The sequence below is a fragment of the Oncorhynchus kisutch genome, linkage group LG17 (genome assembly GCF_002021735.2).
Source record: "Oncorhynchus kisutch isolate 150728-3 linkage group LG17, Okis_V2, whole genome shotgun sequence".
Lineage (NCBI taxonomy): Eukaryota > Metazoa > Chordata > Actinopteri > Salmoniformes > Salmonidae > Oncorhynchus > Oncorhynchus kisutch.
This window is the reverse complement of record NC_034190.2, coordinates 35,260,008-35,287,571: the sequence shown is the minus strand read 5'-3', so window position 1 is coordinate 35,287,571 and position 27,564 is coordinate 35,260,008. Positions and strand designations below refer to the sequence as shown.

The window sequence follows — 27,564 nt, the reverse complement described above, 5'->3', positions numbered from 1 at the left end:
CAATGTTACATAATTGCCACGTTGTTTAATTTTATTGACAACAATGTAACGTTCTCATGATTATTAAGTAGGGGGAGTGCTCTTTTAGACAGGTCAGGTGCGGATTGCAGACGGAAGCGGAAATTGTAGTTCTTTGCAGATCCCTGAAAGCATCCCGAAGGTTCGTATTCCTTTCAAATACACGCAAAATCATATGAAAAATGGATACCCAATGGAAGCATGCTATCTTAAAAGTGTCCGTTGTCCTTAGAAGTTTACCAAAGCTATATTTTCCAAGCTGTCGTTGTTATTGGACGGCTGTCATTGATAGCTAACTGGTTAGATTGCTTGCTACGCTAAAGCTTGGAGGAAAACAACATTCGACAGCCATGAAGATGCAGTGACGTTGGCTAGCTACGGTAGCTGTCCATGGTTCTGAATCGTGATGCAGACACTAGCTTGGTTGATCTATCGCAATTACTGTTTTTCAATAAGAATATTGCCAAGTAGCATGCTAAATCGACAGTAGCCTACTCGGGTGCATAGCTAATCTGTAGCACTGTAGATCCTGGATTTGTCGGCATTACATTGGCGTTGCATGAAGCTAGCTAGCCACTAAGCTAGTTTAGCCTTTTTGCTAACGTGAATTGTGTTGATTTGGTTACAATCATGACGATGTCTAGTTACTAGGCTACCTTTGGCATTTTTCTGTTTGGTATTTACATTTAAAAACACAAAGCTAACCATTGCATAACTGGGTGGTACAATATGTTGCCCAGTGGCATGCCAATGTGAAGTTGCTTCTTCAATAGCCTATAGCTGTGTCATTGCTTTGCTCCCTTTTTTAGGATCATTTTTCCCCCCAGATCTGTGTGTGCTGGGACCCAATGTTGTCGTGGAGAGAGACGAACAGAATGAGCATCCAGTGAGAGCAGATCGAAAGAGAGACCCACTTCTTTGACATCACCCCCAGTCAGTTGTATTTCAATAGGTAAACAGAGGTATAAGCAGCATGATTTGGGTTAAGTGCCAAGCAGCTTCTCCTGTGTTACAGACGCGTACATGTCTGGTGTTACGCGAGGCAAGACAGAAGGGTCATGGTTAATATATGAGTGATAGGTGTGTGTACATGCTCTTACTAGTCTTTATGCTCACTAGGGCCTTGTGGTTTGAGACACCCCATCAGGCACCATGACGTCCTCTATGCTACGCCGACAATTGAAGAACCTCGTTCAGAACTTCTCTGAGGCTGAGGTCAAGGTAAAGGATATGATTTACTTTCCATCTAGTCTTTCCCCCTTTTCCTTTACCCTTCGCTCTCTCTTTTCTTGCTCTCTGTCCTTTGTTCTCTGACTTCCTCTTGATTTGTCTCATCTTCCTCTCACACTACCTTGCATACTTCCCTTCATCTTCACTCTATCCCTCTCTTTCTCTACTCTAAATGCTGTACCACGGGTGGGTCGTTTTACCTTGCAAGGGCCAGTGTGGGTTCAGGCTTTTGTGCCAGCCAATTAGTAGCACACATGCAATCCTGGATCAAGGCTTTAATTTAGCAGAATCGAGCTAGTACTGCTTGGCTCGGGCAAAAGCCTGCATCCACACTGGCCCTTGTAGGGTAAGAATGGCCACCCCTGCTGTTCAGTTGACACTGTCAGCATTCTGAAGTGCCTTTGCAGCATCGTTCTGAAATAAGACACACCCTCTGTAGCAGAGCATGGGTAAGTCCTCCATCTGCTACCCCTGTCTGTAACACCAGTGACTCTATCACCAGTCTTTTCCTACAATTATATAGTACAAGTTTGGTGCCAGAAGGCCTGGATGGTATTTGGTATTTTATAAGGATCCCCATTAGCTGTTGCAAAAGCAGCAGCTACTCTTCCTGGGGTCCACACAAAATATGAAACATATTACAGAATGACATTATACAGAACATCATTAGACAAGAACAGCTCAAGGACAGAACTACAGTGCCTTGCGAAAGTATTCGGCCCCCTTGAACTTTGCTACCTTTTGCCACATTTCAGGCTTCAAACATAAAGATATAAAACTGTATTTTTTTGTGAAGAATCAACAACAAGTGGGACACAATCATGAAGTGGAATGACATTTATTGGATATTTCAAACTTTTTTAACAAATCAAAAACTGAAAAATTGGGCGTGCAAAATTATTCAGCCCCCTTAAGTTAATACTTAGTTGCGCCACGTTTTGCTGCGATTACATCTGTAAGTCGCTTGGGGTATGTCTCTATCAGTTTTGCACATCGAGAGACTGACATTTTTTCCCATTCCTCCTTGCAAAACAGCTCGAGCTCACTGAGGTTGGATGGAGAGCATTTGTGAACAGCAGTTTTCAGTTCTTTCCACAGATTCTCGATTGGATTCAGGTCTGGACTTTGACTTGGCCATTCTAACACCTGGATATGTTTATTTTTGAACCATTCCATTGTAGATTTTGCTTTATGTTTTGGATCATTGTCTTGTTGGAAGACAAATCTCCGTCCCAGTCTCAGGTCTTTTGCAGACTCCATCAGGTTTTCTTCCAGAATGGTCCTGTATTTGGCTCCATCCATCTTCCCATCAATTTTAACCATCTTCCCTGTCCCTGCTGAAGAAAAGCAGGCCCAAACCATGATGCTGCCACCACCATGTTTGACAGTGGGGATGGTGTGTTCAGGGTGATGAGCTGTGTTGCTTTTACGCCAAACATAACGTTTTGCATTGTTGCCAAAAAGTTCAATTTTGGTTTCATCTGACCAGAGCACCTTCTTCCACATGTTTGGTGTGTCTCCCAGGTGGCTTGTGGCAAACTTTAAACAACACTTTTTATGGATATCTTTAAGAAATGGCTTTCTTCTTGCCACTCTTCCATAAAGGCCAGATTTGTGCAATATACGACTGGTTGTTGTCCTATGGACAGAGTCTCCCACCTCAGCTGTAGATCTCTGCAGTTCATCCAGAGTGATCATGGGCCTCTTGGCTGCATCTCTGATCAGTCTTCTCCTTGTATGAGCTGAAAGTTTAGAGGGACGGCCAGGTCTTGGTAGATTTGAAGTGGTCTGATACTCCTTCCATTTCAATATTATCGCTTGCACAGTGCTCCTTGGAATGTTTAAAGCTTGGGAAATCTTTTTGTATCCAAATCCGGCTTTAAACTTCTTCACAACAGTATCTCGGACCTGCCTGGTGTGTTCCTTGTTCTTCATGATGCTCTCTGCGCTTTTAACGGACCTCTGAGACTATCACAGTGCAGGTGCATTTATATGGAGACTTGATTACACACAGGTGGATTGTATTTATCATCATTAGTCATTTAGGTCAACATTGGATCATTCAGAGATCCTCACTGAACTTCTGGAGAGAGTTTGCTGCACTGAATGTAAAGGGGCTGAATAATTTTGCACGCCCAATTTTTCAGTTTTTGATTTGTTAAAAAAGTTTGAAATATCCAATAAATGTCGTTCCACTTCATGATTGTGTCCCACTTGTTGTTGATTCTTCACAAAAAAAATACAGTTTTATATCTTTATGTTTGAAGCCTGAAATGTGGCAAAAGGTCGCAAAGTTCAAGGGGGCCGAATACTTTCGCAAGGCACTGTATATACATTCTTTTTAAATGCACACGTAGCCTACATATCGATGCATACACACAAACTATCTAGGTCAAGTAGGGGAGCCTTTGTTCTCCATCTGGAAAATAATCTGTGTTAACACTGCTGTATGCCTGTCAGGTGAGGGAGGCCACCTCCAATGACCCCTGGGGCCCCTCCAGCTCGCAGATGGCCGACATCTCGGACCTCACCTACAATGTGGTGGCCTGCAACGAGATCATGACCATGCTGTGGAAACGCCTCAAAGACGACAAGAACTGGAGGCACATCTACAAGGTGAGGCCAAAAGGGGTATAATCACACATATTTATAGTTCGAAAGATTTAGATAGATTGTGTATACAAGAATTTAATCTACAGATTAGTACATCTACTCATCATAACGTCAATGTTGTTCGTACTGTATGGCTCACTGGCTGTATGCATACTTTACTCTTTATTCTGAAACTTTATTCTGAATAATCGATGAACTATCCTGCTGAACAGCTCAGTTCATCAACCAGTGCTGGATAGAACCCCACCTCTCTCTTTTTCCGTCACATCAAATGATTTATTTATCTTGTCTTTGGTGGGGTGGATTGCTATGACGCATTGAGTTTGAGTTACTGGTATCAATCACTTCAGTGTGGGTACCTTTCAGAGATGACAATGTCGATATCAAGCCTTTGTATATGAATGGTGCGTTTATATTTCTGTTCAGTCCATGTTTCCTGTAATATGATGTTCTCTTATTCAAGTAGGTTGGTGATTTTTGTTGTTGAGAGCTTTGTAAAAATGTAGCATATATATAATATAAAAAGAAACATTATTCCTCTTACTGTGAAAATATTATTTTATATTATTTGACACTTTCTTCTTCATTTTGTTTCTTTTGCCACAAATCAGATACCAATACATTTAGTCTACAGTATTTATATTGGCATCAGACATACACGGTACCAGTCAAGGGTTTTTCTTTATTTTGACTATTTTCTACATTGTAGAATAATACGGAAGACATATAAACTATGAAATAACACATAATGAATCATATAGTAACAAAAAGAAGTGTTAAACAAATCTAAAATATATTTTGTTTCTTCAAAGTAGCCAGCCTTTGCCTTGATGACAGCTTTGCACACTCTTGGCATTCTCTCAACCAGCTTTATGAGGAATGCTTTTCCAACAGTCTTGAAGCAGTTCCCACATATGCTGAGCACTTGATGGATGCTTTTCCTTCACTCTGTGGTCCAACTTATCCCAAACCATCTCAATTGGGTTGAGGTCGGATGATTTTGGAGGCCAGGTCATCTGATGCATCACTCTCCTTGGTAAAACAGCCTTTACACAGCCTGGTGGTGTGTTTAGGGTCATTGTCCTGTTGAAAAACAAATGACAATCCCACTAAGCGCACACCAGATGGGATGGTGTATCGCTGCAAATGCTGTGGTAGCCATGCTGGCTAAGTGTGCCTTGATTTCTAAATAAATCACTGACAGTGTCACCAGCAAAGCACCATCACACCTTGTCCTCCATGCTTCACGGTGGGAGCCACACATGTGTAGATCATCCGTTCACCTACTTTACGGACTTTATTGTCCCCATGGGGAAATGTTGTTGCAGTGTCATGTACACGTTTAAGGTGGTGTTTAAATAACTAAACAAATTGACAATACAACTTTCATAACAGTTACAAACCAATAAAAATAGACTAGCCTGCTGGCCTTACTGGGTGGATAGGAACATTAGCCTGCTAGCTTTACTGGGTGGATAGGAACATTAGCCTGCTGGCCTTACTGGGTGGATAGGAAGATTAGCCTGCTGGCCTTACTGGGTGGATAGGAAGATTAGCCTGCTGGCCTTACTGGGTGGATAGGAACATTAGCCTGCTGGCCTTACTGGGTGGATAGGAACATTAGCCTGCTGGCCTTACTGGGTGGATAGGAACATTAGCCTGCTGGCCTTACTGGGTGGATAGGAACATTAGCCTGCTGGCCTTACTGGGTGGATAGGAACATTAGCCTGCTGGCCTTACTGGGTGGATAGGAACATTAGCCTGCTGGCCTTACTGGGTGGATAGGAACATTAGCCTGCTGGCCTTACTGGGTGGATAGGAACATTAGCCTGCTGGCCTTACTGGGTGGATAGGAACATTAGCCTGCTGGCCTTACTGGGTGGATAGGAACATTAGCCTGCTGGCCTTACTGGGTGGATAGGAACATTAGCCTGCTGGCCTTACTGGGTGGATAGGAACATTAGCCTGCTGGCCTTACTGGGTGGATAGGAACATTAGCCTGCTGGCCTTACTGGGTGGATAGGAACATTAGCCTGCTGGCCTTACTGGGTGGATAGGAACATTAGCCTGCTGGCCTTACTGGGTGGATAGGAACATTAGCCTGCTGGCCTTACTGGGTGGATAGGAACATTAGCCTGCTGGCCTTACTGGGTGGATAGGAACATTAGCCTGCTGGCCTTACTGGGTGGATAGGAACATTAGCCTGCTGGCCTTACTGGGTCGATAGGAACATTAGCCTGTTGGCCTTACTGGGTCGATAGGAACATTAGCCTGCTGGCCTTACTGGGTGGATAGGAACATTAGCCTGCTGGCCTTACTGGGTGGATAGGAACATTAGCCTGCTGGCCTTACTGGGTGGATAGGAACATTAGCCTGCTGGCCTTACTGGGTGGATAGGAACATTAGCCTGCTGGCCTTACTGGGTGGATAGGAACATTAGCCTGCTGGCCTTACTGGGTGGATAGGAACATTAGCCTGCTGGCCTTACTGGGTGGATAGGAACATTAGCCTGCTGGCCTTACTGGGTGGATAGGAACATTAGCCTGCTGGCCTTACTGGGTGGATAGGAACATTAGCCTGCTGGCCTTACTGGGTGGATAGGAACATTAGCCTGCTGGCCTTACTGGGTGGATAGGAACATTAGCCTGCTGGCCTTACTGGGTGGATAGGAACATTAGCCTGCTGGCCTTACTGGGTGGATAGGAACATTAGCCTGCTGGCCTTACTGGGTGGATAGGAACATTAGCCTGCTGGCCTTACTGGGTGGATAGGAACATTAGCCTGCTGGCCTTACTGGGTGGATAGGAACATTAGCCTGCTGGCCTTACTGGGTGGATAGGAACATTAGCCTGCTGGCCTTACTGGGTGGATAGGAACATTAGCCTGCTGGCCTTACTGGGTGGATAGGAACATTAGCCTGCTGGCCTTACTGGGTGGATAGGAACATTAGCCTGCTGGCCTTACTGGGTGGATAGGAACATTAGCCTGCTGGCCTTACTGGGTGGATAGGAACATTAGCCTGCTGGCCTTACTGGGTGGATAGGAACATTAGCCTGCTGGCCTTACTGGGTCGATAGGAACATTAGCCTGTTGGCCTTACTGGGTCGATAGGAACATTAGCCTGCTGGCCTTACTGGGTCGATAGGAACATTAGCCTGCTGGCCTTACTGGGTGGATAGGAACATTAGCCTGAGTTATTTAGAAGGGATATCACACCTGGCACAAATGATTGTCTAGTTCTGTTTTTCCTGCCTAGGGGTGCTTTATACCTGCGCCCAGAGGGGAGTAGTTTAAAGTCCGGGTACAGGGGGTCGCTTGGGTCGAAAATGATTTTGTGAGCCTTGTGGAGGGCCCTGACCTTAAAGATCTCATCCAGGCCTGTCTGTTTGACTCCAAGTACCATATTTCTCTTGCTGACAGTGGCATTGCCAAACCAACAAACAATACAAAAAGTAAAATACTCTCAATGAAAGATTTGTAAAACAGAGTCAGTACAATTAACATTAAAAGATCCAAGCTTTTTGAGAAAGTACAGTCACTGTTGACTCTTTTTGTAGATCAGGTCTGTACATTTACTCCACTGAAGCTTATTGTCCAAGAGGACACACAGATATTTGTATTCCTCTACAATTCCTCTGATAGATGTTGCAGAGGTAGGTGTTGTACGCTTCCTGAAGTCTATGCACATCTCTTTGGTCTTATTGGTATTGAGGATCATGTGTGATTGGTCACACCACTCTACAAAGTCATTTAGGACCGGGCCATGGTGTTCCTCGTCATCATGCAACAGGCTGATCAAGGCAGTGTCATCAGCAAACTTAACGAGGTGTCTGTCAGGATGGGAACTAGTACAACTATTAGTGTACAAGATGTACAGGAATGGGGACAAAACACATCCCTGAGGAGAGCCTGTGTTGGTGGTGCGCATGTCCCACACGTGGGGATCCACCTTGACCCGCTGTGACCGTTGGCTCAGGAAGTCCAACAGCCACAAAACCAGCCCCACATCTAAGGAGAAGTCCCAAATGTGTCTCTGCCAGAATATAAAGCTGGAGGCAGAAGAAAAGCCAACAAGCAAAACCCTGACATGTGATTTGTCACCCTGTCGATGTCTATAGACTATGTTGAGGAGTGTAAGAATGGCATCATCAACTCCTCTGCTGGGCTGACAGGCAAACTGAAATGGGTCAAGGAGCTTCTGGGTGATGCTGAGAATATGACTTTTCACAATTTTCTTAACGCATTTCATTGCTAAGGATGTCAAGGAGACAAGACTGTGGTCATTCAGCACAGAGGGATTAGATGCTTTAGGAATTGTTATATTTATTGAGTTTTTCCACAATACTGGTACGTGTTGCTGGTCAAGCAACTCCGCTTCTCACAAAGACACAACGGTTGGAACCAGAATTCTTAACTTTGGACTCATCAGACCAAAGGACAGATTTCCACCAGTCTAATGTCCATTGCTCGTGTTTCTTGGCCCATGCAGGTCTCTTCTTCTTATTGGTGTCCTTTAGTAGTGGTTTCTTTGCAGCAAATAGACCATGAAGGCCAGATACACGCAGTCTCCTCTGAACAGTTGATGTTGAGATGTGTCTGTTACTTGAACTCTGTGAAGCATTTATTTGGGCTGCAATTTCTAAAGCTGGTAACACTAATGAACTTATCCCCTGCAGCAGAGGTAACTCTGGGTCTTCCTTTCCTGTGGCTGTCCTCATGAGAGCCAGTTCCGTCTTGATGATTTTTGTGACTGCACTTTCGAAGTTCTTGAAATTTCCCAGATTGACTAACCTTCATGTCTTAAAACAATGATGGGCTGTTGTTTCTCTCTTCTTATTTGAGCTGTTCTTGCAATAGTATGGACTTGGTCTTTTACCAAATAGGGCTATCTTCTGTATGCCACCCCTACCTTGTCACAACACAACTGATTGCCTCAAACGCATTAAAAAGGAAAGAAATGACACAAATGACACTTTTTTTGGTTACTACATGATTTCATATGTTTTATTTCATAGTTTTGATGTCTTCACTATTATTCTACAATGTAAAAAATAAAGAAAAACCCTGCAATGAGTGGGTGTGTCCAAACTTTTGACTGGTACTGTATGTTTTGTCATCTATCTCAACTTTTACAATCCGCTTGTAATTTCATACAAACGCTCCCCTCTTCGCCATATTTCTCTGGCACATCTTGGCTTTCACTATGGTGCCATCTTACATTTTTATGAATGATTGTATTTATTTTCCTTCTGACGATTGCTCCATGCAGGGATCAAGTTTCAGAGAGTATTTTAAAGGAGTAGGGGATGATCGTCTTGATTCCCAATTTTTTTTTTTTTACACCCATCCCCCAACTGCAGTCGTTGACCCTGCTGGAGAACCTGTTGAAGACGGGCTCAGACCGCGTTCTGAATACGATGAAGGACAACATCTACATTGTGAAAGCGCTAACAGAGTTCCGTTTCCAGGACAAGGATGGGAAAGATCAGGTACTAAAGCTAAATGCATGTTTGTCCCACCAACTCCTCTGATATGCAGGTTCCATCTCCAAGGTATTACTTTTGAAGCCTCCCCACTTGAGAAATGAACTGTGAGCGAATTTACGTATTCAAATTTACCATTGGCATACCTTTTATCTCCAGGCTATCTCTTCATTTCTCTCACCGAACGAATAATATTAAAATGCATCAGAATCTCTCGTGGCTTCACGTTAAAAACAAATTACTATCTAGTCTTCTGATTTTCTTAAGGAATGCTATATTTAAAATAAAAAAACCACAGTATTTCTCAGTCCAATTAGTACATACTAGCCACACGCATAACCACCAAACCAGACAGGCAAATTCAGGGCAGCTAAAACAACTCAAGCCAAGGACAAATCGCCTTAAATCTACAGTTTTATGTAGCACTATAGCTAAATGGAACTTACCAATCCATATTTCTCAGGCAAAAAGTAAATCCACCTTCAAGAAAAAAATAAAAGAACATCGAATGTGGTAGACCATATGACTGGACAGGAAGTAGAAAGTATCAACTGAATGTTAAATGTGTTTCCTGTCAGGTATTTTAATTATCTGTATTGTCTACTTGTTGAATGTTTGTGAAGTCTTGATTTGTGGTTGTTTGTAATGTCTTGTTAATTGGTGTTGGACCCCAGGAAGATTAGCTAGCATTGTGGCTTTTAGCTAATGGGGATCCTAATAAAAATGACAAAACGATCATAACTTTTATGATTAGTACATTCAGAAAATCTCCAGCGAAAGTGCTTTGTCGAACAGGAATAGGTGTAAACTGGCCCGGGGGAAACCAGTCCAATAAGTGAGTGAGGCTTGGAAGTATCTGGCTCTACTAACATCTAAGCTAACACAGTGCTTTGCCATTCATACACTGACCACTTCTTTTCTGATATTGAGCTTTCCCATACAAATTTGGCACAGTTACACTTAGGGAGCCCCGTGCTCCGGAAAGAGAGCTGTCTAGCGGTACGTACTAATGTCTGCTCATGCTATCCTTTACAGGGGGTGAACGTGAGGGAGAAGGCCAAGGTAGTACTGGTTCTTATGGAGGACGACGAGAAACTAAAGGAAGAGCGAGAGTCTGCGCTCAAGACCAGAGACAAGATCTCAAAGAACGCCACTGGTGAGCATTAGAGAGCACAGACTCAACATTTTGAGAGACTTTATTTGACCCATTTCTCTTAAAAACATTCCCGGAGAATCTCACAGAAAGCAATTTCTTCAATTGAAACCTGAATTGACCCCCAACCCTGCTTGACATAATAATGTATCTTATCATGCTATATCTTATTGTGCTCTTCCCACAGCCTCCTCGGACGACCCCAACGACCCCAAGGACCCCAACTACAAGCCAGTGTATGTCCCAGGAGCCACCGGGCTCCCCTCCCTGGCCAACATCCCGTCTGTGGCTGATCTCGCCGCCAGCTTTGAGGCCAAGAAGCAAGAAAAACTGAGACTAGAGGCCCAGAAAAAAGAGGAGGAACGAAGGGTTAGTTTTACACTTCAATAGTCTGATTTCTCCCTTTATTTGGACTCAAAGACGCCTTCAGTAAATGATTGTACACTTAGGACAATTTTGGATCATCGACCAAATAAATGTGTGTTTGACATCATGATTGTCCAATCACTTATGTAATTGCAGTCGAAGATGACCAAGGAAGAGCTTGAGTGGGAGGATGCCGCCAAAGCAGGAAAAGTTGCTGACGCCTTTTGCGGGGCAGATGCGCCATCAGAGGAGGATGCATGGGGTGCAGCAGCCAAGACACCCGCTCCTGATCCTTGGGGGGTTGCGTCCAAAGCTCCATCCGAGGATGCATGGGGCGGATCATCCAAAGCTCCATCCGAGGATGCATGGGGTGCACCATCTAATGCTACAACAGAAGAAGCAGATCCTTTTGCGGCACCAGCCAGTACCCCAACAGATGGTTCAGATCCTTTTGCGGCTACAATAGATGGTTCTGATCCATTTTCTGCACCATCCAATGCATCATCTAAAGTTGAAGCTGATCCGTTTGGGGCACCAAAAGATGATCCCTTTTCAGCACCATCCAATACATCAAAAGATGGTTCCGATCTGTTTGGGGCACCAAAAGATGATCCCTTTTCAGCACCATCCAATACACCAAAAGGTGGTTCCGATCTGTTTGGGGCACCAAAAGATGATCCCTTTTCAGCACCATCCAATACACCAAAAGGTGGATCTGATCCGTTTGGGGGACCAAAAGATGATCCCTTTTCAGCACCATCCAATACACCAAAAGGTGGTTCTGATCCGTTTGGGGCACCAAAAGAGGATCCCTTTTCAGGACCATCTAATATGTCTAAAGATGGAGCCGATCTGTTTGGGGCACCAACAGAGGATCCATTTTCGGCACCATCCAATATGCCAAAAGACAATTCCGATCCTTTTGGGGCCCCATTGAATACCCCAACGAAAGGTGCTGATCCTTTTAGGGCACCATCCAGTCCACCAACCGAGGCTTCAGATGCGTGGGGTGCTCCATCCAATCCACCGTCCGAAAAGAAGGCTGATCCCTGGGGAGACGAGGGAACCACAGCTGCCTCTCCCCCCGCAGATCCATTTGGCGATGGCTCGAAGGCTGATGATGACGCATGGGGACCACCAGGTAAGGAGTAATGGTTATTTTTTAATGTTTTTTATTTCACCTTTATTTAACCAGGTAAGCTAGTTGAGAACAAGTTTTCATTTACAACTGCGTCCTGACCAAGATGAAGCAAAGCAGTGCGACAGAAACAACAACACTGACAACACAGAGTTACATGGAATAAACAAGCGTACAGTCAACACAATAGGAAAAAAAGAAAGTCTATATACAGCGTGTGCAAATGGCATGAGGAGGTAAGGCATTAAATAGGCCATAGTAGCAAAGTAATTACAATTTAGCAGATTAACACTGGAGTGATAGATGAGCAGATGATGGTGTGTAAGTAGTGGTACTGGTGTGCAAAAGTGAAACAAAGTAAATAAAAACAATATGGGGATGAGGTAGGTAGATTTTGGTGGGCTATTTACAGATGGACTATGTACAGCTGCAGCGATCGGTTAGCTGCTCAGATAGCTGATGTTTAAAGTTAGTGAGGGAAATGTAAGTCTCCAGCTTCAGCGATTTTTGCAATTCGTTCTGGTCACTGGCAGCAGAGAACTGGAAGCAAAGGCAGCCAAATGTGGTGTTGACTTTGGGGATGACCAGTGAGATATACCTGCTGGAGTGCGTGCTACGGATGTGTGTTGTTATCGTGACCCGTGAGCTGAGATAAGGCGGAGCTTTACCTAGCATAGACTTGTAGATGACCTGGAGCCAGTGGGTCTGGCGACAAATATGTAGCGAGGGCCAGCCGACTAGAGCATACAGGTCGCTATGGTGTGTGGTATAAGGCGCTTTGGTAACAAAACGGATGGCACTGTGATAGACTGCATCCAATTTGCTGAGTAGAGTATTGGAAGCAATTTTGTAGATGACATCGCTCGAAGTCGAGGTTCGGTAGGATAATCAGTTTTACTAGGGTAAGTTTGATGGCGTGAGTGAAGGAGGCTTTGTTGCAAAGCCGATTCTAGATTTGATTTTGGATCGGAGATGTTTGATATGAGTCTGGAAGGAGAGTTTACAGTCTATCCAGACACCTAGGTATTTGTAGTTGTCCACGTATTCTAGGTCAGAACCGTCCAGAGTAGTGATGCTAGTCGGACTGGTAATAGTTATAACCTCGTGACATCATCACACATGCTCTTAATACAGATTTTGGCTCAATCCTAAAGTTAACCCCTTCCCCTTTCCTCCAGCATCGACTCCGCCCACCGCCAGTGACCCTTGGGGTGCAACTGCTGCTCCCACAGACACAGCATCGACAAATGACCCCTGGGGAGATGGAGGAGTTTCCACCACTACAGACACTATGAACTCTGACCCATGGGGAGCTCCAAGTAATGGCACAGGTAATGTACTGTAGTAATGTATGCTTCCTAAAGGCTAAAAAAACTCCAAGCTCTGAGGAAGGCGTCTGACACACGCCGCAATGTAAGCCTGTCTTTTTGTCCTGGCAATAAGCCTCAAACATCCTTGCATGTAGATATCTGAGTGCTCCTTTTTCTTTCTCTGGGCTAGTCGGCAATTGATGTGTCCTGGGGTAAGATGTTTTTTTGGATTCCTAAGTCCCTTAGTTAAACGCTGTATTCCCTTTTTCAGTCAAGCATGTTCGGTTACGCTCACAGAATCCATTCATGTTTTTCTTTGTGTGCTAGCACTCCATCTGTCTTCCCTCTGTCTGTCTCCAACAACTATACTTAACACATCCTTGTCTGGTGAAACCCATCCTTGCTCATATTTATACTTCCCACCCATAGGAAATGATTCCTCTAGGGTTTGGCGAAATCTTCAAGATCTCTTATTGTATATCACAATAATATTTGCTCTCTCTCTACAGACAATGGAGCCGCCGCAGACGAAAACAACAAATCGCCAGCTTCGTTCCTTGGCGCAGGAGCTTCACTCGTGAACATGGACTCACTCCTCTCCTCCGAACCCAAACAACCCCCCCTCAACGTCCTTGCCAAGCAACAAAGTAAGGACGGGTAAATGAAAGAGAGACCAGGGGAGAGAGAGAGGGAATATATATTTATCCATTCATTTAAAGCAGTGCTTGTGATTCAGTGTTTTGACTAGGTCTTCCTACCCCTATAGTGGATAACTGTTGTGTGGGTCAGCATTGGTAGTTGTAGTCACTTACAGTACCAGTCAAATGTTTGGACACACCTACTCATTCAAGGGTTTTTCTTTATTTTTACTATTTTCTACATTGTAGAATAATAGTGTAGACATCAAAACTATGAAATAACACATATAGAATCATGTAGTAACCCAAAAGAGTGATCGACAAATCAAAATATATGATATATTTTAGATTTTTCAAAGTAGCCACCCTTTGCCTTGATGACAGCTTGGCACTCTCTTGGCATTCTCTCAACTAGCTTCACCTGGAATGATTTTCTAACAGTCTTGAAGGAGTTCCCACATGTTGAGCACTTGTTGGCTGCTTTTCTTTCACTCTGTGGTCCAACTCATCCCAAACCATCTCAATTGGGTTGAGGTTGTGTGATTTGTTGAGGCCAGGTCATCTGATGCAGCACTCCATCACTCTTCTTCTTGGTCAAATAGCCCTTACACCGCCTGAGGTGTGTTGGTTCATTGTCCTATTGAAAAGCAAATGATAGTACCCCTAAGCGCAAACCAGATGGGATGGCGTATCACAGCAGAATGCTGTGGTAGCCATGCTGGTAAAGTGTGCCTTGAATTCTAAATAAATCACTGACAGTGTCACCAGCAAAGCACCCCCACACCTGTGGCGGTCCTCATGAGAGCCAGTTTCATCATTGCGCTTGATGGTTTTTTGCGACTGCACTTGAAGAAACTTTCAAAGTTCTTGACACAACACAACTGATTGGCTCAAACACATTAAGAAGAAAATAATGCCACAACATAACTTTGATCAAGGCACACCTGTTAATTGAAATGCATTCCAGGTGACTACCTCATGAAGCTGGTTGAGAGAATGCCAAGAGTATGCAAAGCTGTCATCAAGGCAAAACGTGGCTACTTTGAAGAATCTCAAATATGAAATATATTTAGATTTGTTTAACACTTGTTTTTGGTTACTACATGTTTCCATATGTGTTATTTCATCGTTTTGATGTCTTCACTATTATTCTACAATGTAGAAAATAGTCAAATAAAGAAAAATCCTGGAATGAGTAGGTGTGTCCAAACTTGATCGGTACTGTATATATTTTAAATATGTAACCTTTTCACTCCTCCCTCTGTTCTACACTCTCTTGGAATGTTTTGTACTGTGTATCCCTCCTCCTCCCTCTCTTGCCACATTTCTTTTGCCTTTCCTAATTTCCCAGGCGTTTTACAAGGCCCAGGCCCTATGGGCAGAGTCACGTCCATTGCTGGCGTGTCTCGTACTACAATCCCCCCAAACTCCAGCCTTTTTGCTTCCACCGCTATGTCCTACGGTGTTACCCACCCCAGCTTTCGGTCCCCCAACCCCATGCTGGGGACTCCTTTATCCCAGCTATCATCCCATTCCCTGGGCATGCCTCGTCCTGGCCTGGCTATGCCTGCAATGGGTCCTCAGATGGCACCCCCCTGTTTTGGAGCTGTGATGGTACAACCCAATTGTCCGGGGGTGATTCCTCAGGCAGGTCACTCTGCAGTGGCCCACTTGGGAGCTTCCACTCCTCCAATGGGACGCGGGGTCCCTTTGCAGCCACACATGGTTTTGGACACCGGGATGGGAGAGCCTCTTCAACAGAACAACAATCCTTTCCTTTTTTGAAAAGCTACAACCTGCCCAGCTCACCTTCCTCAACCCCAATATCTACAATGGTTAATATAATGTACATGTCCAATTTAGGTGTATGGAACGATATGTAAGAAATTAAGCAAGGCAAAATAGAAGTATTTTGAAATAATTTTTCATGGAAAAACATTCCATTTTGGTTGATTCGATTTTCATTTAGGTTCTTTCAAGAGTGGGGAACTTAGCGGGGATCGTAGGAGTTAGATCCATTTAGGTCTGGTGTGATTTTGCTCTTGTGCTGTCCGTTTTCAGTTACGCCGACCAGGTTATTATCAATGCTCGCGTTCTTTATGCTTGACTCAAAAGGCTCTGAGAGGGATGGACGGAGGGTTAAGAAGACCTGATAGCAATATTTGTACAATCATTACAAAAGCCTACAGTGGGACACGTACCCATAAAGAACAGGATGCTTTGTAGAGGCGCTTTCAGGAAGTGTGTGTGTGTGTGTGTGTGTGTGTGTGTGTGTGTGTGAGCGGGCATGTTTTGTGTGAAGATGAGGTGAGGTCCTTCAGCAAAAGTAACCATAACAACAGTAACTTTTTAAAGTCATTTTTAAAGTTATATTGTATTTTTTAAATTAATTTATTATCCTATTTATTGTATTTATTTATTTATTTATTTATTAAACGATTTGTTTGTTTCTTGAACACTTGGCCTCCAACAGACACTTTCGAAAAACAAACTAGAGCCATATTCAAATTCATTCATATGACATTACTGACAGCAAACATCAAAGTTGTCATTTTCCCCTGGGTTTCTTGAGTTGAACAGTGACTTTGGTTGGAAAAGGTCATATCCAATTGGATAGAACCCTAATCATCCACATTATCATCCAATAACCAATAGTGGCTTTATTTCCCTTTTATTATTTTATACATATGTATATGTCTACTTATTTTCTTGTGTTCGGGAACAAACACATTGTATACAAATGAAAGCTGGATTTGTCATCCTTTTTTTCTGTCCTGCGAAGCTATCTGTCAGTTGAATTTTTTTTTTTTTTGTCAAATATTTGTATTGAAAGACAACATTCCATGCATACTGTACTGTTAATGTATCTCTATTCAGTGAGTTTTCATCGTAAGGCCTATTGGATGCTTGTCATTCTGTATTTTTGCATTCCTTCTTTGGCCTCAAACGAAACGGTCGAAGTACAACAAGACGGCGCACAAAACGTGAAGCGAAATGAAAGTGGGACTGGAAGTCAACAAATGAATTTATCTGAATCGTAGTGCAAGTGTATTAGTATAGCTACGATAAATGTTATCATAGCTACTATTATAATTACATTTTTGTATGATCAATCTTTATTTTAATTGTGTATGTCAAGGCTGTGATGTAAACTGTGACAGTACACATTTGAGAAATAAAATGATTCAATTCCTGAGAGCTCAGCTCTGACTACAGTATCTGCAAATTCTCTCTTTGTTGGCATTTCTTATGTTTTAAGGCGTCTCCATCAATGCCTGTTATCTCTTTGAATGAGGCGTATGGTCTATGCGCAATCAACACTTGTCTCAATCCGCATCATGGTGATGGTAGTTATTACAAATGGCCACAAGAGGGCTGGCGACACATCTGTCCCTCCAGTACAGTGAGTCTGTTATATACCGCATATATATTTTTAGTTTGCACATACATGCATGTGCGGACTAGACTATAACCCAATTTAAATTATTTTTCATTCGCCCACTTCACTCTTCCAGCCCCTCTCCGAAATCGGGATGATTCAAACTAATTGGTGGACATCATTTGCGGATCTGCTGTTTGATTGGGAGTGAGCTAAACGGAGTGGAGATTGCTGGGTTGAAGGGACATTGGGTGGATCAGAGTTGATGATCGGGATGAAAGCGAGGGGCTGAGTGGTGAGTGCATACTGTAAATTCTCTAATTCTACTCCTCATTCAGAATATGGGCATGTCCCAAAGGAAACTTTGGGTGTTGACTCATCATCCGGGTCACGATGGGGATTCCCCAGAGGGGAACAGACTGTGTGAAATCTCATGTAATCAGAGGGGTCAGAGCAGTACAGCACATCAGTACAGTACAACAAATGACACAGTGGGTTCACGTCTAAAGCCATAACGTTAATCATTATGTAGTGAACTGCTAAGTATGATAATGGATTTGCTTAAAGTGGAGTGGAAGAAGGGGACGGAGAGGGAGGGAGAGAGAGAGAGAATGTGAGGGATGGATGAATAGATATAGGGAGCAAAGAGAGAGAAAGTAACAGATGGGCGCGTGAGGATTAATTCAAATCTGGGTGTATTTGTGTTAGAAACTCACCCAAGAAAGACGAGCGTGAGAGTGAGGGAGAAAAGGTGAAGAAAGTGAATATGGTAGAGAGGACGAAGGAGTGTAGAGGGTCGATGTCTTTGAAGGCCTTATATGGTAAGTTATTTTCTTTAATTCGTTCATTCACAAACATCTGTTCGGTAACTTTCATGCGTGCATTGTACAACCGTAATGGGTGGGCAGTACATAGGGAAAATACAATGGCTACGGCAATTGGAAATCATATCTAGGCACAGGACTTACAATAAATGAAACCGATCTATCTATGATAGCCGACAAGTAGCCCACAGGAAGTGTGGAAAGTAGATTTTATCTTGGGGAGCTAGTTTTCTACAGCTTCATATGTACTGTAGCACCATCTGAATTACATGGGAAGGAAAAGTGCTACTGCGTGTGTGATTGTGTGCCGGCTGTGTCATATTTAATCATATTGTTGGACAATGGGGATAGGAGATTTTCTTTGGTTTACCCGTTAAATTTATGCAGTCCCTGGACTGCCCCAAATCTTTTACAGTTTCGAGCGAAGCAATAAAATGGTGTCAGAGTATCTGGAGTTTATATGTACCAGACTCTTCGAAAGGACCGATTGATTGACAGTTTGAAAAAATAAATTGTTGAAATGCTTACAGATTTAAATCATTGGAAAATTGAAGGGCTTGTAATTTGATATTTCGGGGTAAATTGACCAAGTTTGAAGGATATTCCAAATGTTGGAATATTTTGGTATCACGATGGGATAAATGAAATGCATTACTTTTCTGGATGAACTTCCAAATGCCTAATATGGGTGTCACGAGGGAGCAGTCTGACAAACTCCTGGTCTTACTGTCACGAGGAATCGTCTCTGTCATTATTTTGTGCTGCAACTGACAAACCAATCTGGCAACAACACAGCTATACACTCTTAGACAAAAAGGATTCCAAACAGGTTCTTCGGGCTGTCCTAATAGGAGAACCCTTTTTGGTTATATTTTTGTAATATAGCATACGCTCTTATAGAGAGCGATTTACAGTAGTGACTGCATACATTTTCATACATTTTTTGTACTGGTCCCCTGTGGGAATCAAACCCACAACCCTAGCATTGCAAGCGCCATGCTCTACCAACTGAGTCACCCAGGGAGAAACTTTTGTTGGTTCTTTGTGGAAAGGGTCGTCCATTGAACCAAAAAGGCTTCTTCAAAGGGTTCTCCTATGGGGACAACTGAAGAAGCATTTGAGCTTCTAGATAGCACTTTTTCCCCCCTAAGAGTGTATAGTGGTAATGTGTGCAGATGGACTGATGCAGATGTTGCCAGATGAAATAAAAAACATACAAGCATCACATCTGTGATTCTGCTATCTTTGTCAGATTGCTATTCTACATAAAGACCATATCAACACAGATGGATGGATCTTTCGATTACTATTCTCTGAGGTGACCAATAATGATTCATGGAAATGAGACAGGCATCAGACCAGTACATTAAACCATCCCTATAGTATGATGATGATGATAATGATGATTGTGATGATGCAGAAGATTGTGATTATCGAGATTGCTATGAGGATGATGACGATGATTCTGTGGGTGATTGTGATGATGCAAAAGATTGTGACGATGAAGAGAAATGACAAAGATTGCTGTGGCGATGATGACGATGATGATCGTCAACGATGTTGATCATGGACTGTTGACAAAGTCCACATAGTCCAAAGTATGTGTGTAATCTCAAACTTTTCTGACTATATGGATTACATCGTTGTCTAAACCTATTGCCATGTAATGTGAAATGTTTCTACATAAAGGAGATTACAGTGAACAGTGATTCCTGACAGATTCTGCTGTAGTTTGTTGCCCCTTAATTACTCCTCCCAGTACTAATCCAAATGATTTGTCTTGCTCTATAGATGCTTGGACAGACGTTAAGATCGTGAGGTCAAATGGGATTACCCAGATTTACAGGGAGATTAACACAGATTACAGGTCAACAGAGAGGTAGATTGAGAGATTGGACTAATCATTACATCAAATCACAATCTTCCTAAGAAAGCCGAGATGTTCGGGAAGAATAGAATATGTCCTGAGAAAGAGAAGACAGGAGAGAAGGATTGGGGGTTGTGAAAACGTGGTGAAATTGAAGCGTTTATCTTCCAGGACACAACTGTATAACAGCGAACACATGCCAATTCCATGTCATGAAACTGGAAACATGGGATGTAGCATTCAGACGAAAAATAAGAAAATGTAAGAAAAATGCATTCATTCAATTTTTTTCTTCCCAAATCCAAAGATGAAAAGCTCTCTGCCTGATTGCCTCAGTTCAATGACTGCCTTGATTTACCTCGTTAATCATCACAAGTCGTTATCGAGGGACCACAGCTGGATCAGCGTGTAAAGGGTGGAGGAATATCGAGAGGACTCGTTGGAGTAGAGCATGACAGAGGCTAGAGGCTAGCTAGCCCTCATCCACATCCAATCCATCTGTCTCGCTCAACCGCAAGTAAATCTTCTAAATTTCATTGTCCCCTGATCCTGTGTTTTATCTATTTCTTCTTCTTATTTTCTTCTTCTTCTTCATTCCCTCCCTTTATCCTGCCTCTGCCTAATCTCCTCTTCTCCTCTCATCCCTCCATCCCATCATTTGCTCACAGTTCCCTAATCCCACTCCCCAAAACCATCCCTCTGTCAATCCCCCTCCCCACTCCCATTTCTCCACTCTATATCTCTCCATTCCATTCCCCTCATTCTGCCGTGTCATTGAGTCCCCCCACAGTTCCCACCTCACCTCATTGTCAATGCCCTCACTCTAGCTGGTCTCTCCTCAGTCCTCTGTCATCCCTGCGTCTGTCCTCTAACCAGCACCCTCACCCTGTTTCACCATCCTTCGCCTCAAGCTCCTCTTGAGACACCCCGTCTCTCCCCGTCTCTCGCTTCTCTTTCCAGCCTGTCTCCCACCTCTCTGTCTCTCTATAGGAGGGGCATCATTTCTTCTCACAGTGGCCCTCGCCCCACTCCCATAATCCACCATGCTGGAGAACATGTCACGATGCAACCGCTCCCTGCTCTCCCTGTCCCTGACCTCGCTGGCCCTGGCACTGTCCATCCTGGCCTTCTGCACCTCGTACTGGTGCGAGGGGACCCACAAGGTTGTCAAGCCCCTCTGCCTCTCCCCGGTCAAGTTGAAGAACTGTGGGCAGAACAACAGCCAGCCCTACACCACAGGTGGGGAACTAATTCACCTCTTCGCCCTGTGCCAGAACGAATCTGGAGCCCAGTGACTAATGATTTGTTTCCCTCACTCTATACTTGTGGACTCACCCCTATTGAACATGAATCCTGAAACTGACAATTATGACTTTTTTAGATTTGTCAGGGGAACCCTTAGCAACAAAAAAAAGTCCACCTATCCCTTTTTCGCCATCGCTCTCTGAGCAATCTACTGTATATCAACAGAAAGCAACCAGAGGTCTGTTGACATAGTCCACATAGTCCAATGTATCTATGTAATCTCAAACTTTGTTGACTGCCTGGATTACATCGTTGTCTAAGCCTATTGCCATGTAAATGTGCAATTTTTCTACATAAGGGAGATTACGTCAAGAGCAGTGATTTCTGACGGATTTGGATGTAGATTGTTGCCCCTTCATTCCATTGACACTAGGGAGCACTTTTGACCTCTGTCCCTGCAGAATATTAAATGGTGGTCTTGTTATGCCTTTGAGGAACATTGCTGGAAGATGTGTGGTTCTGGAGTTTATTGTAGAAAAACATTAATACCGCGTGTAGACTAGACACATACAGTACCAGTCAAAAGATTGGACATACCTACTCATTCAATGTTATTTTTTTTTTCATTTTTCTTTTCACAACTATGAAATAACCCACATGGAATCATGTAGTAACCGATAAAGTGTTAAACAAATCTAAATATGTGTTATATTTGAGATTCTTGGCATTCTCTTAAGAAGCAGCGTCACCTGGAATGCTTCTCCAACAGGCACTCTATATCTCACCTAAAACTGTCCAAATATTCCTGTCCCAACTATCCCCTTACCCTCTGTTGTCCTCAGAGAGTCCCACTCTGGACCCCAAGAAGCCGGCAAACAACGTCACCTTGTCGCCCCAGGAAAAGGAAGAGCAGGCGAGGCGTCGGAAAAAGGCCCTCGCCAACGCGGTGCACTACATCTGGGAGACGGGCGAGGACAAGTACATGCTGCGCTACTTCCACACAGGTTTCTGGTTGTCCTGCGAGGCACACAATGAGGGTGAGCATTGGGCTAGACATTGGGGTCTTTATCCAGACCGTTGTTTGAATATGCTTTACACTTATAGAAAGAGTGGTTAAGTAGGCTTCATCCCAATAACCTAATGATGCCTGGTCCTTGTTCTGTAAGATCCAATCTCCTCAATGAATGCACTTGCTACGACTGTAATACAATATGTGATATGCGGTTGTCTCACCTTGCTATAAGGAATGCATGCACTAATTGTAATTGTCTCTCTGGATAAGAGCGTCTTCTAAATGACTAAAATGTCAAATGTAAATGTAAAATGAATCCCTGGCCTTAGCCAGTAATTGTTTGACACAGAGAACTTGATTGGAACAGTGAATAAAACACGAGATAGCTCTTGTTTTAGGCTGTTGATCTACAGAACCTTCATTCGAGTCCAGTCTTAGGGTCGGACCTAGGACTGAGCCTTGTGGAACCCTAATAATGACCGGACACTAGTGATTAGAAGGCACTATAACGTCGATATATCTATCAGCAATTGCCATTGTGCCTTTGAATATGGCTGTTTTGCTGTTTCACTATCAATCTCTGCAAGACTGGTTGCTTTAACACCATACTCATCCACTGATCTGGGATTGTCCCTCATCAGCCGAGGCTATGTAGAAGTAAATAATCACGAGCGGGTGCTTTGTTAATAACTGAATCGTCTTTAATGTCAGCCATGTAAAGTCAGTGAAGGCTAACTTAAAAGGAATATCTTCCCATATCACCTCAGGAATCATTTGCTAGATCACTGTAGAGAGAGGAGAGTTAAGAGCTTTGGTCTTGGTCTCCTAAGATAGAAAACATCTGGTGGATTTCTCTCTCTCTTCTCAATGTGGCTTATTTTACGACAGAAAGTGTCCCCTTCCCGAATGCCCATGCCAATTGGAGCACTGTCTTAAGATCTCAGAACAGCCACTCAAGGGATCTCTTGTTAAATCAGTACATCCATTTTCTTGACACGGCCCTAAAAGATACATGTGAATATACTGACTTAAATTGGATTTGTAACTAATCACATTCTATTTGTCCTATAGAGGAGAGGTGCCGAAGCTTCATTGAATTGACTCCAGGAGAGACGCAAGGTTTGTGCTCGTTGAAAGTACATATACTGTAGGTGCTGCTAATACGCCAACATTACATTTCAAATAAGGACTGTAATGCCAACTTTTTATCTCTCTACCTCTGTCCAATCTTAATTCTCTCTCTCTCTCTCTCTTTCGCTCTCTCTCTGACAGGGGTGCTGTGGCTGTCAGTAGTATCAGAGTTTGCGTACATAGGCCTGTTGGCCATGGGCTTTCTCCTCATGTGGGTGGAGGTGCTGTGTCTCTGTGCCCGTAAGGAGATGTACGCTCTCAAGATCAACGCATTTGCCGCTATATGCACGGTCCTTTCAGGTGAGACTGCCACCACTGGCAGAACTTTCTCTTATCACCAAAAGGATACATGCCAAGGCTATGAATACTCTGTAAACATACCCAAAAGGTAAAGCATTGATTATTCGATGTTAGTCTAATAAAATCGGGGATTGTCAGCAAATACTTTTCTCTCTTAGGTCTGATGGGAATGGTGGCTCATATGATGTACACCACAGTGTTCCAGTTGACTGTGAGCATTGGGCCAAAAGATTGGAGACCACAAACCTGGGACTACGGCTGGTCATTTGCGTAAGTATCTCCTTAGGCATCGTTCACCCAAATGACAAAATTGCTTATTTGTTCCCTTAACCCTGAAAGCAGTCTTTGGACTGCAAATCCATGGTTTGGTTTGTTTGTCTAGGCACTGTCTCATATTTTCTAACCACTAATCAATGGAAAACAGTGGGTCCAGAAGGATTGGATCACTTAAAAATAAAGAGGAGCAAAAAAAGCCTGTATAAAATAAATACAAATACTGAGCTATATTTTATGCTATTTTTAAATAATTTATATTTTATACTAACACAATTTCTCAGAGAAAGAGATGTTGTTTAACTAGTAAAATATCTCAAAAACATAGGAGTCAAAATGATTGGATCCACTGTTTTCAATACTCCAGCATCCTACACCTTGCAAAGATGACACTGAAACTAAGGATACTGAAGATAATGACACTGAGATGTTTTTATGAGATTGGAGAACACATCGGGAGGGATCTTAGACCATTCCTCCATACACAATCTTCCCAGATCCTTGATATCCTTTGTCTACACTTATGCACTACCCTCACCAATTCAAACGGCAGGTTTTCAATGGGTTTTAAATCCGGAGACCAAGATGGCCATTGCGAAATTATGATTTTGTGGTCAATGAACCTTTTCTTTGTGGATTTTGATGTGTGCTGGTGTGCGTGGCCAAATACCTTTATTTTCGTGTCATTTGACCATAGCACCGGTTCCAATCTAAGTGCCAATAGCATTTAGCAAACTCCAATAGGTGCTGTGGTCAGATGACATTAAAATAGAGCTCTTTGGCCATGCACACTGTCACGATCGTCGTATGGAGTAGACCAAAGAGCAGCGTGGTTAGAATACATTCTTCTTTATTTAATGAAGAACACTTAAACAAAAAAACAACAAACCGATTAAGACGACCACTATATAAACACTGTGTAACATGCAACATAACATAGACAATAACCCACGAAATACCCAAAGAAGATGGCTGCCTAAATATGGTTCCCAATCAGAGACAACGATAAACACCTGCCTCTAATTGAGAACCAATCTAGGCAGCCATAGACCTACATAAACACCTAGATGGAAACAACCCCATAAATCAACAAAACCCCTAGACAGTACAAACACCCTAGATGAGACAAAAACACACATACCACCCTCGTCACACCCCAAGCACACATCGAAATCCACAAAGAAATGGCTAATTGGCCACAAAATCAACATTTTGCAATGGCCATCTCAGTTTCTGGACTTGAACTGCATTGAAAATGTGTGGTTTGAATTGAAGAGGGAAGTCTAATTGTACTGTACAGACAAAGGATATCAAGGATCTGAAAATATTCTGTACGTAGGAAGGAAGACCCTTCCTTCCCCTCCAATCTAAAAAAAAAACATTTTAGAAAAAGGGGAGGGTGCTGGAGTATTGAAAACAATATATTTGTTTCATTACTTGTTAAACAAAATATTTTTCTCTGCTCAATTGTATTAGTATCTATAACCAATGACCACTACGGCCCTACCATCCTTTCTCTCTTTTACCTCCAGTCTGGCCTGGATCTCCTTCAGCTGCTGCATGGCGGCGGCTGTCTTCACCCTCAACTCCTACACCAAGACGCTGATAGAGATGAAGCACCGCGCCCGTGTTCGTCTGGAGGAGGCCCGGGCGGCCATCCAGGCACCCTCCTATGACGAGGTGCTGCAGGCGGACGGGGGCATCTACTCAGTCAGCAGCCTGCTCCAGCACTGCCATCAGGGGGCGTTGAACGACCCCATGTGTGGGGGAAGGGGGCCGCTGGTGGGCCCGGGGGTTCCAGACCCCAGAGGGCTGGTGGTGATGGCTGGTGGCTGTGGGACAGAGGGGTGCGAGGACTGCGAGAGGGAGATGGACGAGATTGAGGATGCCCTAGACAGGGAAGAGAGGGAGGAGATGGAGAGAGAGGACTGTGAGAGGTGCTGAGGGAAGGGAGGAGGTTCTGGCCATCTGAAACTTTTTTCTTTTTTTTAACTGTGAAATGGACTGTTCTTGATTTCAGTCATTTCAGTGATAACTATTTCAGTACCTCCATCCATGCATTAAATCTGAGTAGCTAAAGCTCTGTAAAACCAAACACAGAGAGTGATATGTATTGTCCGGGTAGAGGTCAATATAGACAATCACTAAGAAATGCCTGGCATAGGCCACATTTAACATGTATAATATAGCTCACTTTTATTCTATGTCTTTATGTTAACCCTGTTATTACTATCCTGATATTGATCGTAACTGTTCATCATTGGCGGCAGCGTAGCCTAGCGGTTAGAGTGTTGGACTAGTAACCGAAATGTTGCAAGATTGAATCCCCGAGCTGACAAGGTACAAAATCTGTCGTTCTGCCCCTGAACAAGGCAGTTTACCCACTGTTCCTAGGCCGTCATTGAAAATTAGAATTGGTTCTTAACTGACTTGCCTAGTAAAATAAAGGTAAAATAAAATAAATAAAAATCATGTCAGTTTTCATGTCATGTCAGTTCTTCTACATAAACTGGACAGATCTTGGGAATTGTCTGTTAGGACAACTGTCTCAATATCTCCAGTTGATGCCCAAAAATAGAGGATTTTATCTTGTAGTTAAATGAAGAGTGATTCAAAGATTACATTAAAAAACACAGGGAGCTTTGGAGGTTAAGACAGATGCTTTCAAATGCAGAAGATTATGTCAATAATCTCCCCAGTCACAGGTGCAAGAGAGATAGAGAGATAGAGTCTATGCCTTCGCTATGGCGAATCACTAAAACACAATAAAGAAATACACTATGGAAAATAAGTAGCAGCGCGTCAGAAAACAGAATGTAATTGAAGAATCCATAGACTCTAACCACTTCTGGGAAAATTGTTATCTAAAATTGTTATCTTGGCCCTATAACAAAGAACAAACAGCAAAACCATATACATGATCAAATACAAATCTTAGAATCAACTATTAAAGACTACCAGAACCCACTGGATTCTCCAATTCCATTGAATGAACTACAATGAACTACAAAATACAAACCCTCCAACTCAAAAAAGGCCTGTGGTGTTGATGGTATCCTAAACGAAATGAAAGAATATACAGAACAAATTCCAATTGACTATACTTAAACTCTTTAACATCATCCTTAGCTCTGGCGTATTCCCCAATATTTGGAACCAAGGACTGATCACCCTAATCCACAAAAGTGGAGACAAATTTGAACCCAATAACTACCGTGGGATATGCATCAACAGCAACCTTGGGAAGATCCTCTGCATTATCATTAACAGAGGAGGGCCTACAGCAGCACCTAGACCTACTGCACAGATTCTGTCAGACCTGGGCCCTGACAGTAAATCTCAGTAAGACAAAAATAATGCTGTTCCGAAAAAGGTCCAGTCGCCAGGACCACAAATACAAATTCCATCTAGACGCCGTTGCCCTAGAGCACACAAAAAAACTATACGTACCTTGGCCTAAACATCAGCGCCACAGGTAACTTCCACAAAGCTGTGAACGAGCTGAGAGACAAGGCAAGAAGGGCCTTCTATGCCATCAAATGAAACATAAAATTAGACTCTGTTCACAAACACAAATAGACCCC

At 43.2% G+C, this 27,564-nt stretch overlaps 2 protein-coding genes across 4 annotated transcripts; both read left to right on the top strand.

Annotated features, from left to right (window-relative positions):
• The first annotated feature begins 85 nt into the window (after positions 1-85).
• LOC109907569 (epsin-1) lies at positions 86-17,167 on the top strand. Of its 2 annotated transcripts, none has more exons than XM_020505609.2 (11): positions 86-160; positions 828-970; positions 1,138-1,239; positions 3,709-3,864; positions 9,222-9,350; positions 10,380-10,500; positions 10,685-10,866; positions 11,020-12,004; positions 13,180-13,332; positions 13,821-13,958; positions 15,301-17,167. In XM_020505609.2, the coding sequence occupies exons 3-11, from the start codon at positions 1,171-1,173 to the stop codon at positions 15,732-15,734; spliced, it is 2,367 nt and encodes a 788-aa protein (XP_020361198.1). In that variant the 5' UTR covers positions 86-160; positions 828-970; positions 1,138-1,170; the 3' UTR covers positions 15,735-17,167. The 2 variants fall into 2 exon arrangements, with proteins under 2 accessions (XP_020361198.1, XP_020361199.1); XM_020505610.2 differs by adding an exon at positions 13,502-13,523 and having other exon boundaries at positions 13,821-17,167.
• Positions 17,168-17,734: 567 nt separating this feature from the next.
• Positions 17,735-27,173, top strand: LOC109908463 (germ cell-specific gene 1-like protein). Of its 2 annotated transcripts, XM_020507109.2 has the most exons (8): positions 17,747-18,149; positions 20,327-20,536; positions 20,688-21,258; positions 22,107-22,301; positions 23,348-23,395; positions 23,549-23,707; positions 23,866-23,977; positions 25,513-27,173. In XM_020507109.2, the coding sequence occupies exons 3-8, from the start codon at positions 21,063-21,065 to the stop codon at positions 25,922-25,924; spliced, it is 1,122 nt and encodes a 373-aa protein (XP_020362698.1). In that variant the 5' UTR covers positions 17,747-18,149; positions 20,327-20,536; positions 20,688-21,062; the 3' UTR covers positions 25,925-27,173. The 2 variants fall into 2 exon arrangements, with proteins under 2 accessions (XP_020362699.1, XP_020362698.1); XM_020507110.2 differs by lacking the exon at positions 20,327-20,536 and having other exon boundaries at positions 17,735-18,149.
• Positions 27,174-27,564: the final 391 nt, after the last annotated feature.